Source organism: Gossypium raimondii, chromosome 5 (genome assembly GCF_025698545.1).
Source record: "Gossypium raimondii isolate GPD5lz chromosome 5, ASM2569854v1, whole genome shotgun sequence".
Classification (NCBI taxonomy): domain Eukaryota; kingdom Viridiplantae; phylum Streptophyta; class Magnoliopsida; order Malvales; family Malvaceae; genus Gossypium; species Gossypium raimondii.
This window is the reverse complement of record NC_068569.1, coordinates 21,843,899-21,860,398: the sequence shown is the minus strand read 5'-3', so window position 1 is coordinate 21,860,398 and position 16,500 is coordinate 21,843,899. Positions and strand designations below refer to the sequence as shown.

Genomic DNA, 16,500 nt, shown 5'->3' with positions numbered 1-16,500 from the left:
TTGATACAAGTTTCCAAGTGATTCACATAGTAATGTTAGAAATTATTAGTAGAGGTTGGAGAATAGTGGAGAATTACGAAAGAAATTCAATAAAATTAAAGTAATTAGTGAGTGTTTGGAGTCTTTTTGGAGACGAAGGGATTTGACGTCAGTTCCTTTTTAAATAGTTGTTTTGTCATATAAAGTGTTATTAATAGAATCATGGAATGCTCTACTAAGATGTGATTTGAGAAATCTCTTGTATAGTCAAAGATATAAACCTACAAGATTTTATGAGATACAATTATAATAATCAATTAACCCAGTGATGGTCTACATAAACATTTAACAAATCTTATAAGTGAATCCTTTTCAATAAAAGTGGTTAGTCTTAGCAATAAGGAAACTACTAAATAAAGTGATTAGGTATAGCAATATGATTTAATAAAGAACAGAGCATAAGTAGTTGTCTTGAACATGGCTTATGTAATTAAAAAGAAACAGCAAAGGGAAAGGGGCCTATGGGGTGAAGGGTCTATAAAGGAAAGAGGGGGGGTTCACGTGGGTGTTACAAGAGAAACAAAGCAATTCAGCGTTGAATTATTAATCCAATGTTTTGTCTTCACCAATAAAGACTAAAACTCATTCCATCATATTTCCCTATCTTCCTTCTTTTTCACTTTCACTCACTCTCTGTTTTAACCAAGATGATTTACGTGATCATATGTTAATCCCACGCCACTGCAACCTAATCTTGCTGCTGCAAATTACTAGGATGATCCAACACCTTTAGCTGATATGCTTCTTCATCTACTCTTGTGCAATGTTCAAATTATGCTATTAATCTTTATACCGTGCTTAAGTTATAGGCTTAATTTTTGTACTCTAATCTAAGCATTTTTAATCTTTCTGAATTTTGAAATTTTAGTATATTCAAATGGTAACTATTAAACTAGTAAAATTTTATTATTTTCAAAATCTCATATGACAAGCTTAATGTTATGTCACCATCTGTTTTTAATATAGTACTTACAAAAAAACATGTTTTAGTTGAAGGATTAAACTGACTACTAGATAGAAATTTTAATATTCAAAAAGTATACAAACTGAAAATAATCAAACTGAAAAAAAAAGTTCGCAACTTACACGTTATACAAAACTAATAGTAGAATTTGGCGTAATGAATATAACTGTTATTAGTTTATTCGAATTGAAATTTTAAATTTTAAAAATATAAAAAGATTAAAATTGACAAATTATAATACATGAATTAATAAAAAATTGATATTTTTAATTTAAATCAGACATGTCTAAACTAAAGTTTGAATAATAAAATTAGTATTATGGGTGAAATTTAATTACAAAATACATCACTGTTAATATAAAAATATTTAAAATAATTTAAACGAATTATGAGATTAAAAAGTTGGAGGGCAGTGCTAAGGCCCCAACACCTCTACGCAATTACAATTTCTTACAATTATTACTTATTAAAGCCTATAATTGATTGAATTATTAGATTTATTTATACATATATTTGAGACACCTGTGTTTAACACTTCAAATATGACAGAAATTAAAAATTGAACATACCTCATTCCACACAACAAAATTTGAGAATATATATTACTATATTACTATATTGGTAGAGCTCTGCAAATTCCCTCTCAATTCACTTTAACCAGCCTTCCACTGACAATCAAAATTCTGGAACTATTTGGTGGATTAAAAGGATCATATTTGAAATTAATCATTAAATTTGAAGTCAAACCATTGGCTGTAGTTTACTTAATTTCACTTCATTGATACCAGAGTTGTGTAGAGCCTCTTCTCTTGAATGGAAACATTATAATAATTTGGAACTGACAGAAGATGTATTCCTTGTTCATAGCAACAACGTACATTTTAAGGAATGTATGCAGCTCAACTTAATCAGTCAAATTTAAGATTATCTAACAATTGAATATTTAATATAATATATCATCTAAATTCAAACAAATCCACAAATTTAACATAAAAGAAATAATTCTGAAGTCACAAAACAATAACATCAAGGGCAGATCTTTTGGGGAAATCTTGATTACTATTAATTAGGTCCCTCAAAATTTTTGAAAATTTTAGAAAATGTTGATTAGATGCCCTCAGATTTTTAAAATTTTTATTACACCTTTTCTTTAAAAATTTTAATTAAACTCTCATAATTTTTAAAAATTCTCATTAATCTCACAAAAATTTCAGTTAAACTCCCATTTTTAAAAAGAAGAAGTTCCCTAAATCTTTGAAAATTTTACTAGTCCCCTCCAAAACTTAGTCCCAAGATCATTAACATTGTATTCTAGTTCTAATTTATAGTTTTTCTAAGCAAGAAATCAGAAGTTGAGCGGTGATGCGTGAGATTCATTCCTCTTGCTGGGCCGCCGCTGCCTGTGTCACTCCCCAAAGACAAGAGTAGGCCCCTAAATGAACCATGTTTCAACAAACAGTCCTCTATTCAATGTTCATCTGTTTTCCAATTTGTTTGCGTTCAATTCGTGACTATCAATATAGTGTCTAAATCCAATTCGTTTTTAAATTAAGCGCATTTTGATTAGAGTAAACAAAACTGTTTACAAGCACTAAAACAACAACAAAAATTTTGAATATGCTCGCTAACATATTATATTTGAGTTCAGTTGGTTTAATAAACAAACCATAAAACCTTGCTCAGAACCTAATGAATAGAAATCAACTGCATCGGACATTCTATTTCAAGTTAGCTCTAGAGAGGAGGGTGCTTTTATAAATTAAATGGCAAACGACACAACACAAAACAAATCATTATAATTCGGATATTGTTCATTGATAAGTAAGGGATAAAAATTAGTCATTCAAACTCAGACTCAAAGTTATGCTCAACCATTAGTTTCCCTATTTTAATACACATATACATATATGTATAAATATACGTATCTGGATGCATGCAAGCCCACTAACAATACTCAACCCAATAAGGCTCATAAACCACATTCTGTATTGATGAATTAAGCGTCCAGATATGACTTATATACAACAAATGCCAGTAGGTGAGAAACATGTATAATTGCAGTTTCCAGTCAAAGCATTCCATGAAAGAAATATACAAGATTACAACGATCAAACCTGCCTCACCTTAAGCCCAACTTCTGAAGGTGAAAGAAGATGTTTCCTTGGGCTCAAAGGAACACTCCTAAACTTGGGGACGACAACCTTGAAAATTGGCAAAAATAGAATGTAGAGTGTGACCAAAACAAAGGGTGCCGCAACAAGCCATCCCAACAACTGCAACAGTTTCCATAAGATGATTTTCAAATGTAATTCCATATTGATAAGGCATGTTTCAACTAATGTACAATTACATAAAGTCCACAATCCCGTCTTTTGATAAAATTCCATCACCTTAAGCATAAATACTCGTATTTATAGCATACAGGGTAAAAAGGAACCCTTTCCACCTCAAACTATACTAATGCCAACAACTATTCGAAATATATATATACTAATGTCAACTCAGTGAGCAGAGCAGCTTGTTTGAAACTACACTACAAAAAGAATGGGGAAACTGAATTACACTCTTAACTGAGTTTGTAAGGTGTTCAATCTACACAAGGGGAATAAAAGTTGAAGTACTTAGTTGCAAAGTTATTTTCTTCAGATACCAAATAGATAATTTCACTATAGTTCAAGTAGAAAATATGTAATTGACCCTTTTTATATTATGCAACATCAGCTACATATTATGAAACCTAAACAACATATATCATGCTAAGCCATTGGCCAGAATCAACAGTGAACATTGTTTGAAAAAGTATAGTCAATGAGCTGGAAGATCAAGTATGATGAAGTGGTTTACGTTCAGGACTAGCCTAGCATAAACTGAACAAGGAAACACATGTTAAGAAAATGCGTTCAGTCTTGCATAGAGTTTTACCAATGCTCTATATCTACAGGATAGCTGCAGACATGGGAGATTTAACTAGTGGTAAAATACAATTTAATCATACAAAATCATAATATCTATAATGTTACATAGGAACATACTAGCCACATCAAAAAGTAGAAGACAATGTTTTTCGATTTTCATCTTTAAAGTTCTTACATAGAAATGAACAGTATTACAAGCTCACTCAATCTCTATTTCTAGATGATGTTATGATACATGCCCGATGGATGATGTTCAACGAGATCAAAGAATTTCACTCAGAAGAAAATCAAATAAATAAATCTTTACAAAGAAAGTTTCCATGTTTTGTATTAAACACGTGTGCTGTAAGCAAATTTTCATTCATACAAGTTGAGAAAAGAAAACCATTGCATGGAGACACACACGCCTTTTATCTGATTGTTGAGAATACAAGATATAGGTGAAGACATATTACAAGTTAAGGCAAAGTTGAGAAAAAAAACTTAACAAATTCAGATGGCTAATTGATGAAACAGTAATTCATAAGTGCTACTATTTATTACCCAGACACCATCATTCTAAGGTCAAATTGGTTCAATTAACAGTTTATTTATTCAACAATATTGAAACTGTTATCCCTATCTACCATAAAATGACAATCAAATCTAAAAGATGAAATCAAATACAGAGCAAGGAGTAACAAGTGAAATAAGGAAGGAGCAGAAAATGGGCACTTACAGCATGGGCAATACTAAAGAGGAGTTCACTCGAAGCTTGGCCAGTCAAAACTTTCTTCAAGGCATCAGAAGTTAAGGGAAAATGAGGTCCACCAGATAACGCTTCCCCAAAGCGAAGGAAGGGCACCACCAAGCTAGACGACAACATAGATACATCCATAGATAAAACAAAGTGAAATGCAAGTAAATTAGCACTCAAAAAATGGAGGGGCAAAAAAAAAAAAAGAGCTAAAAATCCAGAATGAAAAAAAGAAGAAGAAGAGTAAATCACCTCAACTCGATCGGAGTAGCCAAGAAATTAACAAGCATTACAGTTGGAGGATGGCAGTGAGATCCAAGCAACGCTATTGCCATCCCACAAAGCAACACCGTAACCCCTGCAGTGTTTTTTTTCATTCAGATCAAATTCTCAACCAATCAAAAGAAAAGAAAAGAAGAAATAGGAAGAAAACAACATTACCGCATATAGGGAAAATTCCCAAAGTAATTCCCAAGGCTGAAGAGAAGGCCAACTGCTTGGGTTCTGCTCCCCTGGAAGTGCAAAGCAATCAGATTTATACATAAAATGTAGGAATGACATTCTAAGCTAAAGCTTACTTGCGGAGGATCTGGATAAGGGGATCCGCGATCTTTTTGTTGAACCAGAGCGTCAATGCCATAATGGTAATAATAATAATAACCTGGGATTCTTTAATTGGGTTTTTGGGGAAATTTGCTTCTCCTCTCCTAGACCTAGATTTGAGACAGATAAACTTTTATGTTTTTTTGGAAAATCTTTAAATAATATTAATTTGAGATGAGAAATAAAACTGGAAAATATGTAGAAGAAAAGAACAAGCCAAGCCACCGTTTTCTTCTTTGCTAGGTGTTATGAGAGACTTGTGATTGTGAAAATTCCACCACGTGATCCAGTAAATAAGACGCATATTGTCTCTAACCTTCAACAACTAACAATTTATTTCACGACTGCTCCATCTCTACTGATATAAATTTTTTATGTGTGAATATATACTTCCGTACCTGAATTTAGTTTTAATGTTTAATTTGATATTTAATTTTTTACCTTAATTTGATAAATGAATTTATTTTCAATGTTTAATGTAGTAATTAGATTAAACAACATCGTATGACTCAACGAATGTTTGACAAATGTATTTTAATAAAAAGAACATAAGTGCTTAAGAAAAATTTAAGTATCAAATTGAAAAACTCAAAAACATGTTAATTTCTAAATTAAACACTAAAATATTAAATAATATATATTTTAACTACTTAAATAAACATTGATCATTTTAATTTCCTTTTATTTCTTTCCTTTATCATTGTTTATACAAAAATAGATTTTAATTTAAATCCAAGAGTTATACCATTTTAGTATAAATTAATAAAGAAATTAGAAAGACAATATGTTTTTGAATTTAAAAAAGGAGGAAATATTTGGTTAAAAATCCCTTCAATTCCGACTAAAATTGTGTGTTGAACTATAATTCAGATTAATTTTATTGTAAAAGAAATCACTCTGCTGTCGACTTGTAACATGGCAATGCTAGTCATCTGTTAAGCTTCCAACAACACCCTACGCTTGTCTCTTCCATTGTCTTACTGTTATTACTTGAACGCAACTCATTATGGTAAAAACAAAAATGAAGCCAATGTCTTTGAAACCTCACTTGTCTTAACTTCGAACTTGCTTATTTGTTTCGACTATCAATTTAAATTTCAAATAAATTTAATATTGCACACTATCAATTTGATTAAAAAATAAATCTTAAAATTATACATTAATTTTAATATAATGTGTTATTTTATATATAAATTTTGATTTTGTACAATTTTATATATTAAATTTTAATTTGATTTAATTCCTATAAATTATTAACACAATTATAGATGTAGCATCATTTAATGTTTATATATTATATACACAAACAATTATATTTATTCACATATAAAAATAATTTATATATTTAGTTCTTTAAATGTGCATACCTAAATTAAAGTTAAAGTTTCATGTATATAATTACACCAAATCAAAATTTATATATTAAATTACACATTAAATCAAAATTAATATAGAATTTTAAGATTTGTCCTTTAAAAGAATTATAAAATACTCTAGTGTTGTTTTCAATTAAAATAAGTTTATTTTAAACAGTATAGAATTGTTTTTAGCCACCAATTTTAATGTCTAATTTTGATTTTAGTCCCTCATATTGAAATTTAAAACTTAATCTTCTATAATGTTATTTATGGGTTCAAGATGTTAGCATTATTTATTATTATTGTTAAAGTGATGATGCCTAATCTTTTGATGGAATTAAGAGTTGAAGAACAATTATGGATCTTCACTCAATTAACATCAATATGGTTGTTAATGCAAGGAATTGTAGATTCAAGCGTGTTGATCTTGTTATTTAAGGGTTCAATAAAATTACGAATAGTTTTAGACATTGTATAAAACGTAAATGATGAAGTGTAGTCTTTTGGTGGAATTAAATACACATCACCACATGCTACAATCTAAATTTAAGTTTCTGAAAATTACTAAACAACAAATAATATATGATACTTTAAAAGAGGATACTTGGAGTTACCAATGCAAGAGAATGGGTTTGATTATATTTAAACGTGTTTATCCTCCTGTTTAAAAATTGAAAAAAATTATACCTAGACCGTTTAGAAAAGTATCATTTATATTATTTAATGGAGTTAATATTTGAATTTTTTATGATTTTACAAATAAAATCTTTTACTTAGAGTTGAACTTTAAATGAAAAAAAATCATATATTTTTTAAAACAGTAAGTATTAATTTTTATTACAATTTAGCTTTATTTAATTTTTTAATAATACAAAATTAAATTGATCCACTTCATAACAAAGAGACTGATTTAATGCTTATAAGTAGGGTTGAAAAAAAACCTGACCAAATAAAAATCGATCTGAATTAATGTATTTGAACAATTAAATCCAAGTTAAAAAATTACAATGATCCCAAATGTAACCAAAATTTTTTATTTAATATATAATTAATTTTAATATTTTATATCCAAAATGGGGACTGGATACACAGCATACAAATTTAGAGATGATGATAGGACATATGCATACATGCGCGCCCTTTCACACACACACACACAACAAAAATTATACGTTCCAATCAACTGAACCAAGAGAATTTGACATTATCACTAATATTCTAAGTAATCTAAATGGAGGTAATCCTCCCAACTACATGCTCCCTATTTCTTTCGAGGTTAAGTATCTTCTTGAATAGATAAATTATAAGATCCAAATTTCAAAAGATAAAAAACGCAAATCAACAAATAAAGACAGGTGCACTGAAAACATGCAACTGTTCAACAATATCATATCACTATTAATGTCGTGAAATCGATAAAAATCAAGCATGGTCATCGTGTTAAAGAAAAACCTTCTTCAAGGCATTGTGTTCTTTTGTCTTGCATAGTGCGTTGGAGTAAAGTGGGGTTGCTAGTAACAATGGCATCTGCATGCATATGCAGCATCCTCATCATGGAATCGACATCATCGACCGTCCAGGCATATACCTTCTTCTCTCTCCTGTTGAGACCAACAGATCATGCAATGGATCACAATTGCATACTGCATTCACATCAATTACACCAATAATCAGGCTCAAAATTGAGTTTCATACCCATGCAGAATCTTAACCATTCTTTCATCAATCAATTGATGATATACGCCAGCCACCTTGGACCCTTTCATTCTCAACAAGTTAGTTCGAGCACCAGTATGGGGATCCACCATAACAACATAGCCTACCTGTGAGTTCATCCACAAACCAATCAAATGCATTACAAAGTGGTTAGAAGAAAAACCTCAACAACTCCCACATTATAGCCTTGGTTGAAATGGAACACTATTAGAGCAAAAGCACCCCTAGTCAGTATCCATATTAAGTTCAAGAATAATAATTCAAAATAAATATTTTTCTGAAGCCAAAAATAGGATCCTACAAGGATGGAGAAAGACGCAACACGAAACACGACTTGCCAACATGAATTACGAGGTGGTCCAAGTCTATTCCTAGCCGTATTTTTTTCAGAATTTGAAGCATGGATCAGTAAGAAAAGAAGGGAAAGGGAAGTGAAGGAAAAGGAAAGCAGAAGAGAGGGGAAAAAGTTCCAAGGCCACATATGTGAAAGGACATGTTGCAGAAGGTAAACAGTTCTTTGTGTTTCGTTATGGCAACTTGGGAATCCTGGGTTTGAAACAACTGGTCTAACTTCTTGGTAAGTCAGATTTTGATTGTTCAAATCATATCAGCAATTGCCACCTCTATAGCACAAATATTACTATCAGATAGCATGTGACAATTTGCAATTCATCCAGACATAAAATTTTCATTCCCTTTAAAAAGAATGCAGACTACACAATCTAACTCATATTGTATAAGATAGTCATTCAGACAGACATCACAATTACCCTTTCAACACTAGTTTATTTTTATAGAGAAAATCCAAAGGAGCTCAGGACAGTTATCTTCTCACCGCAACATCTGATGAGAGCTTGATTATGTCCCTTACTAAACTATCACTTTTAGCCCAAATGAGGCAATTCTTACATTGCATCTTCTCAACCTGAAATTTTAGAAGAAAGATAAGTGTATTGCCTAATGCCTCATTAGCACATTTCTAAATCAAAATTTAAAAGAAATCAAAACAAGGGAAGAGAGGCAAAATAACTCACAGTGGAAAGAATATCATTTGCAAGCCCCTTTTCATATGATGGGGCCCCACCTTGGCATCTAGAATCACCTGCCGAACTGATGCTGATATCAACTGAATATTCAGATGAAGCAGAATCAGATATTGACCATTTACCTTTTGATAGAAGAAACTACCAATAATAGAATATAGTATTTAGATGAAACACCATCCTGAACATACCTTCAAAGCATCTTCAATTGTAGGAATCTTTGAATTACCCGACTGATGATAGACATCTAGTTCTTTGAGCTACAACAAATAACATACAGTCTCAATCAACATTATTAGCAAATAGCTTTCCTTAAATGAGATGGATATAAGATGTTTGTGATAAAACCAGAACGTAGTTCACATGATCAAATTCAGAATGGTACTATGCAATTTCCTTTCAATTGGAGATTAACTCTTTATAGTTCCGAAAATAGATCACACATAACCTACATTAGAGAAAATAAACATCACTGAAAACAATACATTCAGTCCCCAAAAGTTAACTTTTTGAGCTCAAATAGACCATGACTCTTAACTCCACCGCATCACAGAAAATTAAAGTTGGAAAAGAATTTAACCAACAAATAAGAGAACCCTTCCCCTTTATTGTAGGTTTTGCTTTTCTCTATAAAAATTAACAAGGGTCAGTGAACAATCCAAATTGGTGCAAAGGTTAGATGACATTAACTCTTAGTGCTAAAATACCATACAACACTATTTAATTTGTTGCATTTTAAAGCAAAGACAAAATGGTCCAGGACATTTGGATTGGTACATCGTCAATATAAAGAAACCCAACCAAGGTCCAGCTCCCCTGCAATGAAATATTTGCATAGTAATTTTCAATACAAATTCAGATGAAAGACATATATCCACTTCATAATAAATGGTTCAGATTGAATTAAATATTGAGAAATAATTTTCCGTGACTTCTTCATTAACTAAGATTAATTTTTTAAGTTCTATTTCAATATCTTAACAGAAGAGGAAATAGGGTCCCAATTCAAGGACTCCCCTGAAAAATACAATAAATTTTTTTTATCGTATTTAAAATATGAAATTTACACACACCAATATACTTTCAAATTCTCAAAATCATTGGGCAAGGTCTGGAAGTCACCCAGATTGCATGCATGTTGATGCATCAACTCATGGTGAGATTCACCCTTACAAATAGTGCCCACAAAAGAGCAAAAGCTTTTAGCAACAGCCAAGATCTTTATGGCTCCAAGTCCTATAAACAGCAGAAACTCAATCCAATTAGGAGATCCACATTTCTAAATATCTTGCTTGGTATTTTATGTAAAACTGTAGGATTTCGAGTGAAAAAAGGGGCTGAAGAAAAAGAAAGAAATGGATCATTGTTTTCAAGGATTTCCAAAATATTAAAACAATGAAAGCTGAAGACCAAATAAGTGGTAAAGTTTATTTTTAATAGAACAACTATTATAATCCACCAAGAAATTGTGACGGTTTAAAATAAAGTTAGACATCTGTCTTTTATCTGGATAGGTATTGAAAACTACTGAAAAAATATTCTGATGGAGAGACACTGGATCCACCAAAGAGCTTGTTAACCTAAATCAAGTCTTTTGTTTCCGGCACCATTTGCTCTTGGTAAATTGTCTGAATTGATCATTTTTTGGCAGATGGAGACCTACCTTACAAGGACTTACAACCCATAGATGACATAAACTTTAGACAATTATTACAATAAGAAAACTAAGAAAAAGGGACCAATCGTCTATGGGATGCTCACAAAGGTTATCTCTAGCATTCTTAGACAACCATCTCTTAAGACACTTTCGCAGTTTAAGCTACAACATGTCAGTTTATAGAGCAAGTTCAAGAAACACTCAATAAAGTGAGCCCAATTAGGAGGGTAACCTTCAGGCAAGTTAGAATTACAGACCATTTAATCATTTTGCACATGATATATTAAGAGTGCAAAGAAGGGAAACAACACCTTGATATACAAAAAGAAGTGTGTACTGTTAAATCTTAAAAACCATAGTATCTTGTTTCCTACACCATTAACAACTATACAATAACTGGGGCTACTGTGTTGGAGCAGGTATGCCAAGTATTCCGCAGATAAGTAGGTACTTAGCTTATTTCCAACTCAAAGGGCATGTAAGTCCGCAAAATAAATTGAGGAAATAAAATAAATAAAGCCAATTTGCTCAAAAGAAGAAAGCAAGTAATTGAAAAAGGGTGTGTGGGCGGGGGGTGTATTTCAAGTTCATTTTAAAGGCTATTTTACCTTTTTGCTTTCATAACTTGATAATCTATTTGACTATACGTACATATGTATGGCCACACAAACATGTGAACAAACATAGGTAGAAAGGTAAAACGTCACCTATGGTTGTCAAGATAAATTTTCAAATGTTTAACCATACCTCCTTTTTTTTTTCCCCAAAATGAATGAAAATCAAACATTGTAATACAATATATCATTTATTGCTGACACCCACCCCCCCTCCAAAAAAAGTGTATAACAATTCCTGAAATTAAAAGGAACTCCAATGAGAGGCTACAATAAAGACTAGAAATTTCAAGCAATGGAGAAGAGCCATATTATGGTTCACAATCTTACCATTATTCTAACATAAACAACATGCTATAATTTCTATCAATAGGATTATTCATGCTTTAGGACAAATAATGCTGTCAAAGTAAAGAAAGCAACCATCAAAAACACCTTTAACTTCCAATGATATTCCAAAGAAATTCACAATTCACATTTTCTTTTCTGAGTAGGAAGAAAAAGATACCAAGCCTGTAAATTTGAAGTTCTGAACCGAACTATCACTTACCATCACTAACCAATAAATTATACCTTCACTTACGCAACATAGCTAAATAGAATGAAACTACAAAAAGAGAGACTATATTCTGCCTATTCCTGCTGCTGTAATGATAACAATGCGAGCATCCATTGCTTGTTGCCACTGATGCAAACACAAACTAACAAAGTTCCACCAGTAAATTTATGTTTTCAGAAAAGGAAAATGTTATAGAATAAACCATGTTAAATCCTCCTACACTCATATCATCAAAAATATCAAAATTTTGATACTATTTACTACCATAAAAAGCACATACTTGAGACACACTAATGCCCAAAAAAAATCAACTGATCAATTAGGATCTCATATACGGATAGAGTTTTCCACAAGTTATATCGATTCTTCTTGCTCAGAATCGAATGTTAGGTGATCATGCAATTCATCAGGAAATTCATATTTCCTAGCTTAAGCTTAAGGCAAGCACATTTTCTTCAATCCAATCTTTTTACAAGGAAAAATCATAGAAAATTTAATATCATAATTAGTGATGGGAAGACTGCATGCCAGAAAATAAACATATTAACAAGATCAAGCTGAATTGTCAAATTGGATAGAAAGAAATGAAAATATCTTAATTAAACAGATAACATCTTTTCTTCAGGTTTGGCTCTGTGTCTCTCCCCATATGCATGGCATACACAAAGAACAATAATTATGTTCCATAAGTCATGCATCTAAAATATAGATTCCTTAGAACTCAACAGAGAAAGAGAAGATCCAGTCAGAAATATTTTCACCTCGTTTGATCTAAAGTGCCCAACTTTAGAAGTGCTGTTACCAGATATCCGCTGCAAATCCCTGCCTGTGTAATGTAAAAATCAAGTCTCCAAACAGCTGCAACATAAGTTTGCAATAAAGATGCAGGACAAAAGACCAGATTTGTACTCTAACACAACCAAGGAGTTATTGTATCAAGTATTACACATGATTTATTTAGTTATTTTGTTAAGCCTCCTTGTACTACCCACACACAAAATGCATTATCAGCTCACTTAAAAACTCACTTACCTTTCTAGTAATGTTTTCCTTACACCTCAATCTAGAAAACCATTGAAGATGACCATTTTTTGAGTTGGCAAAAAGATCAAAGAGTGATAATGTTACAAATATAGGAACATATCAAGTAACATCAGTATAACTACCCACCAATATCATGCAGGAATCTAATAAAACAGAATCAGTGCAACTCTAATGAACAATCCAAAACCATGTCCTGAATGTACATAGCATTAAACTAACTATCAGTACAACAATTTATCTATATGTCAAATTATCAACAATAAGACTAAATGCAGAGATGATGGGCTATCTTTAATTTTATTTAAGAAAGAAAAAGAAAGAAAGATAATGAGTGAAGCTTGAATAGCCTGAAGTTTTGGAATCAACATTCCAAAAAGTTTGACTAATATATAATTGCCATAGAACTTGAATTAGGACATCTTTACGTTTTTCTTGGGCATTTAGCTAAGTTATAAGTATCTTAACATCAAATGATGAGAGGACCTGGATTGAGAGGAATATTGAGAATAAATGAAATGGTGTTGCTTACAACTTAAACGTCAAAATTCAATGCATGCATTGGATATCTGAATATTTCTATATAATTCTGATTCATCAAAAAAATTTGAAATCAGTATAACATTACACACAAGAGAATAAAGCCAATAACTCAACAAACTGATAAAGCATTTAAAAAACAAAACATAGATTACCACTCAAACCATTCAAGGAAGTAAAGTACACATGAATTAGAAAACCACATCCTTTATGGGAGTTCTTATATGATTACGAGATGAAAATACCTGTCATGAAGTGCAAACAAAACTCCATCTGATGAGCGAGAGACATCAATCTCAATGCAGTCTACTTGAGAATGAAGAGCAATACTATATGCAGACATCTGGTCAAAAAAAGAAAAAAGAAAAAGAGCAAATGGTAAACAGATCAACCACCAAAAATAATAAGGGCCCAAAAGTAAAGAAAAAGCTAGCTCAATTACAGGTCATTGTAATCTACATAACCAGTTCATCATGAGTTATAAGGATTTAACCTCTGCTAATTTAGCCTTGGCCAAAGTTTAGCATAGGTTCAAGTTCTAAGGCACAAAAACAGAAGTTGGACAGAAGAAACCGAAGGAAACCTAGAACCAGGTGCAGGACAGAACAAGGCCATTACATCCCTATAAGATATATCAAATTTTATAGCTGGTGTTTGTTTCTTTGGAAAGTCACGCATAATAGCTAGGTAAAGCAATTACAGAAAGTAAGAGATGCCTACAGTGTTTGGGAAAGCATTGGTTGAGTCACCACCATGAGCACACACAAGGGGAGGATTGTTCAGCCAACCACACTTCCTTAATTTCGTCTGCAAAATGGAAAATAAAATCATACTAGTAACTGAGAACCTATTTATGTGACTATTATCCCATTTAACTGAGGAATAAAATAAATTGGCATTATTAGAATTTAAAAGGAAAAAAATTTCTTCACATAGAAGCCACATACGCTTCACCATTTAGAAGAAAAAAATGTATTTAAATCATTTAGGAGCCTATTCAATATTATCATAGGGTGAATATCAACTTAAGTAGAATAACCTTGAAAATGCTTGAAAACTGCCTTGTTATCGTCTTTTAAGAAAATATAGAAAAAGAAACAAGTGCATAGAATTACATATATATATTTATAATATATATAAAGAGAGAGAGAGAACAAGGCAAGTTTAAACTAAAAGGGAAAGCAGCAACAATACCTCAAATTTCACTAAATGAAATCCAAAGAGGAAAATAAAAGAATTCAGTAAAATTAGGAAAGTGCAAATAAAAAACAAGAAAAAATTTCCTTAAACCTCGGCCTTTGAGTTAAGAACATAGTACTCCACTCGATCAAATGCTATAATAAATCTCTCACCCCACAAACAACAAAGTAAATAAAGTGGCACCATTGTCCAAACTAAGTTTTTCCTGTGTTTCCTAGACACTCCTTTCCAACTAGCCAGAATACCTACCTCCATCTTCTCCATGACCATGACTAAATGAAAGGAAGACAAAACTTAGACCCAAGTTCTAAAGCAATTAAACATTTATATGTTCATACGTTTCATTTATAGCACATAGTGGATTAAAAAATATCAAATCAAAGATAAACAGCATGGGAAACATTTCAGATGGTTCAGTCACAAGCAATAACTCAAATCATTAATAAGCCAAAGTTATAAAAGCACGAAAAAGAATAAATAAATTAACTACATGTCAAGGGAACATAATGAAAGATATCACAAAAGCTCTGATTTTTACAAGCAAATATGATCACATATAAATTATTAAGAGAAACATCCTGGACTTACTAAATTTTTTTTTTAACTTTTACTAGTAAATAACACCCGTCTGTATATATATTTCTTTATTTAAAAGACAGATCTTTAGGTTGAAATTATAGTGTAAGTTTCTCAACATTCGCTACAATGTTTTAGCACGTTAAAAAAAAATCAACTACTGCAATTAATTCAGAAAGCCTTTACGTTTCCAACGTCAACGTCATCTAGGGAGGAATTTCAAATTTGTTCAAAAAAATCAAATCAAATAATAATTGCTCGTAAATAATCACATCTTTAGCTTATAGGTGCATAAAAAAATCAATTGATAAACCTCCTATTCTGATCACAAGTAGAAATCAAGGAATTCAGGAAAATATAAGATTAGGCTCGGAACCTGATGCAAACGGCGGAGCTTGAAGTGGAAAAAAACGGGAGGCAAAAGAGCGACGAAAGCAAGAAGAATAAGGATGAAACGAAGTCTTGTATAGAAGGAAGAAAATCTAAAGAGAGGGGTTCCATGGCTGCGCCTTCTTCCTACTGGTTGTTTCATTTCAATTATTAGCGCTTATAATTCCCACCAACTTATTTTATGCTTATATATATGCTCTGGGCTATGTGGCTGCAGGCCCAATCCAATTACATAATAGAATGGTCTAATAGTGAATTTCATCCCTCTATTTTAAGAAAATTAAAATAGTCTCAGTGAATTTAGTTTTGGCAAATACTTGAACTATTGATTTCTTGTTAATTTGTTACCTATAAATTACCAAAATGTTGATTTTTTCTAATTCTAAATTATTAAACTACTGATTTTTCAAATTATTGATTTAAGGGCAATATTTAACCATATTATCCAATTAGATTAACTACTCAGTAAATTATAATTTGAAATTTAAAATAAGGGGATAACTTTTTCAGTTTGAACAAAATAGAAGGATGAAATTCATAATTAGACAA

The 16,500-nt window shown here is 31.4% G+C and overlaps 2 protein-coding genes across 3 annotated transcripts; both read right to left on the bottom strand.

Moving 5' to 3' along the window:
* Window positions 1–2,966: 2,966 nt before the first annotated feature.
* LOC105770682 (uncharacterized) lies at window positions 2,967–5,594 on the bottom strand. 2 transcript variants are annotated; one of them, XM_052630741.1, is made up of 6 exons: window positions 5,483–5,594; window positions 5,233–5,367; window positions 5,096–5,166; window positions 4,907–5,012; window positions 4,637–4,769; window positions 2,967–3,276 (listed from the first exon to the last, which is right to left on the bottom strand). In XM_052630741.1, exons 2-6 carry the CDS (start codon window positions 5,292–5,294, stop codon window positions 3,112–3,114), a joined length of 537 nt encoding a protein of 178 aa, XP_052486701.1. In that variant the 5' UTR covers window positions 5,295–5,367; window positions 5,483–5,594; the 3' UTR covers window positions 2,967–3,111. The 2 variants fall into 2 exon arrangements, with proteins under 2 accessions (XP_052486701.1, XP_012447451.1); XM_012591997.2 differs by having other exon boundaries at window positions 5,233–5,545.
* A 2,205-nt stretch (window positions 5,595–7,799) lies between these two features.
* Window positions 7,800–16,134, bottom strand: LOC105769921 (glycerophosphodiester phosphodiesterase GDPD4). Its single transcript, XM_012590889.2, is given in 10 exon segments — window positions 7,800–8,216; window positions 8,311–8,438; window positions 9,167–9,256; window positions 9,366–9,409; window positions 9,412–9,457; window positions 9,566–9,634; window positions 12,966–13,026; window positions 14,031–14,128; window positions 14,506–14,592; window positions 15,938–16,134. Coding segments are annotated over 10 exon segments (948 nt in total). The 5' UTR covers window positions 16,094–16,134; the 3' UTR covers window positions 7,800–8,047.
* Between the last annotated feature and the right edge of the window lie 366 nt (window positions 16,135–16,500).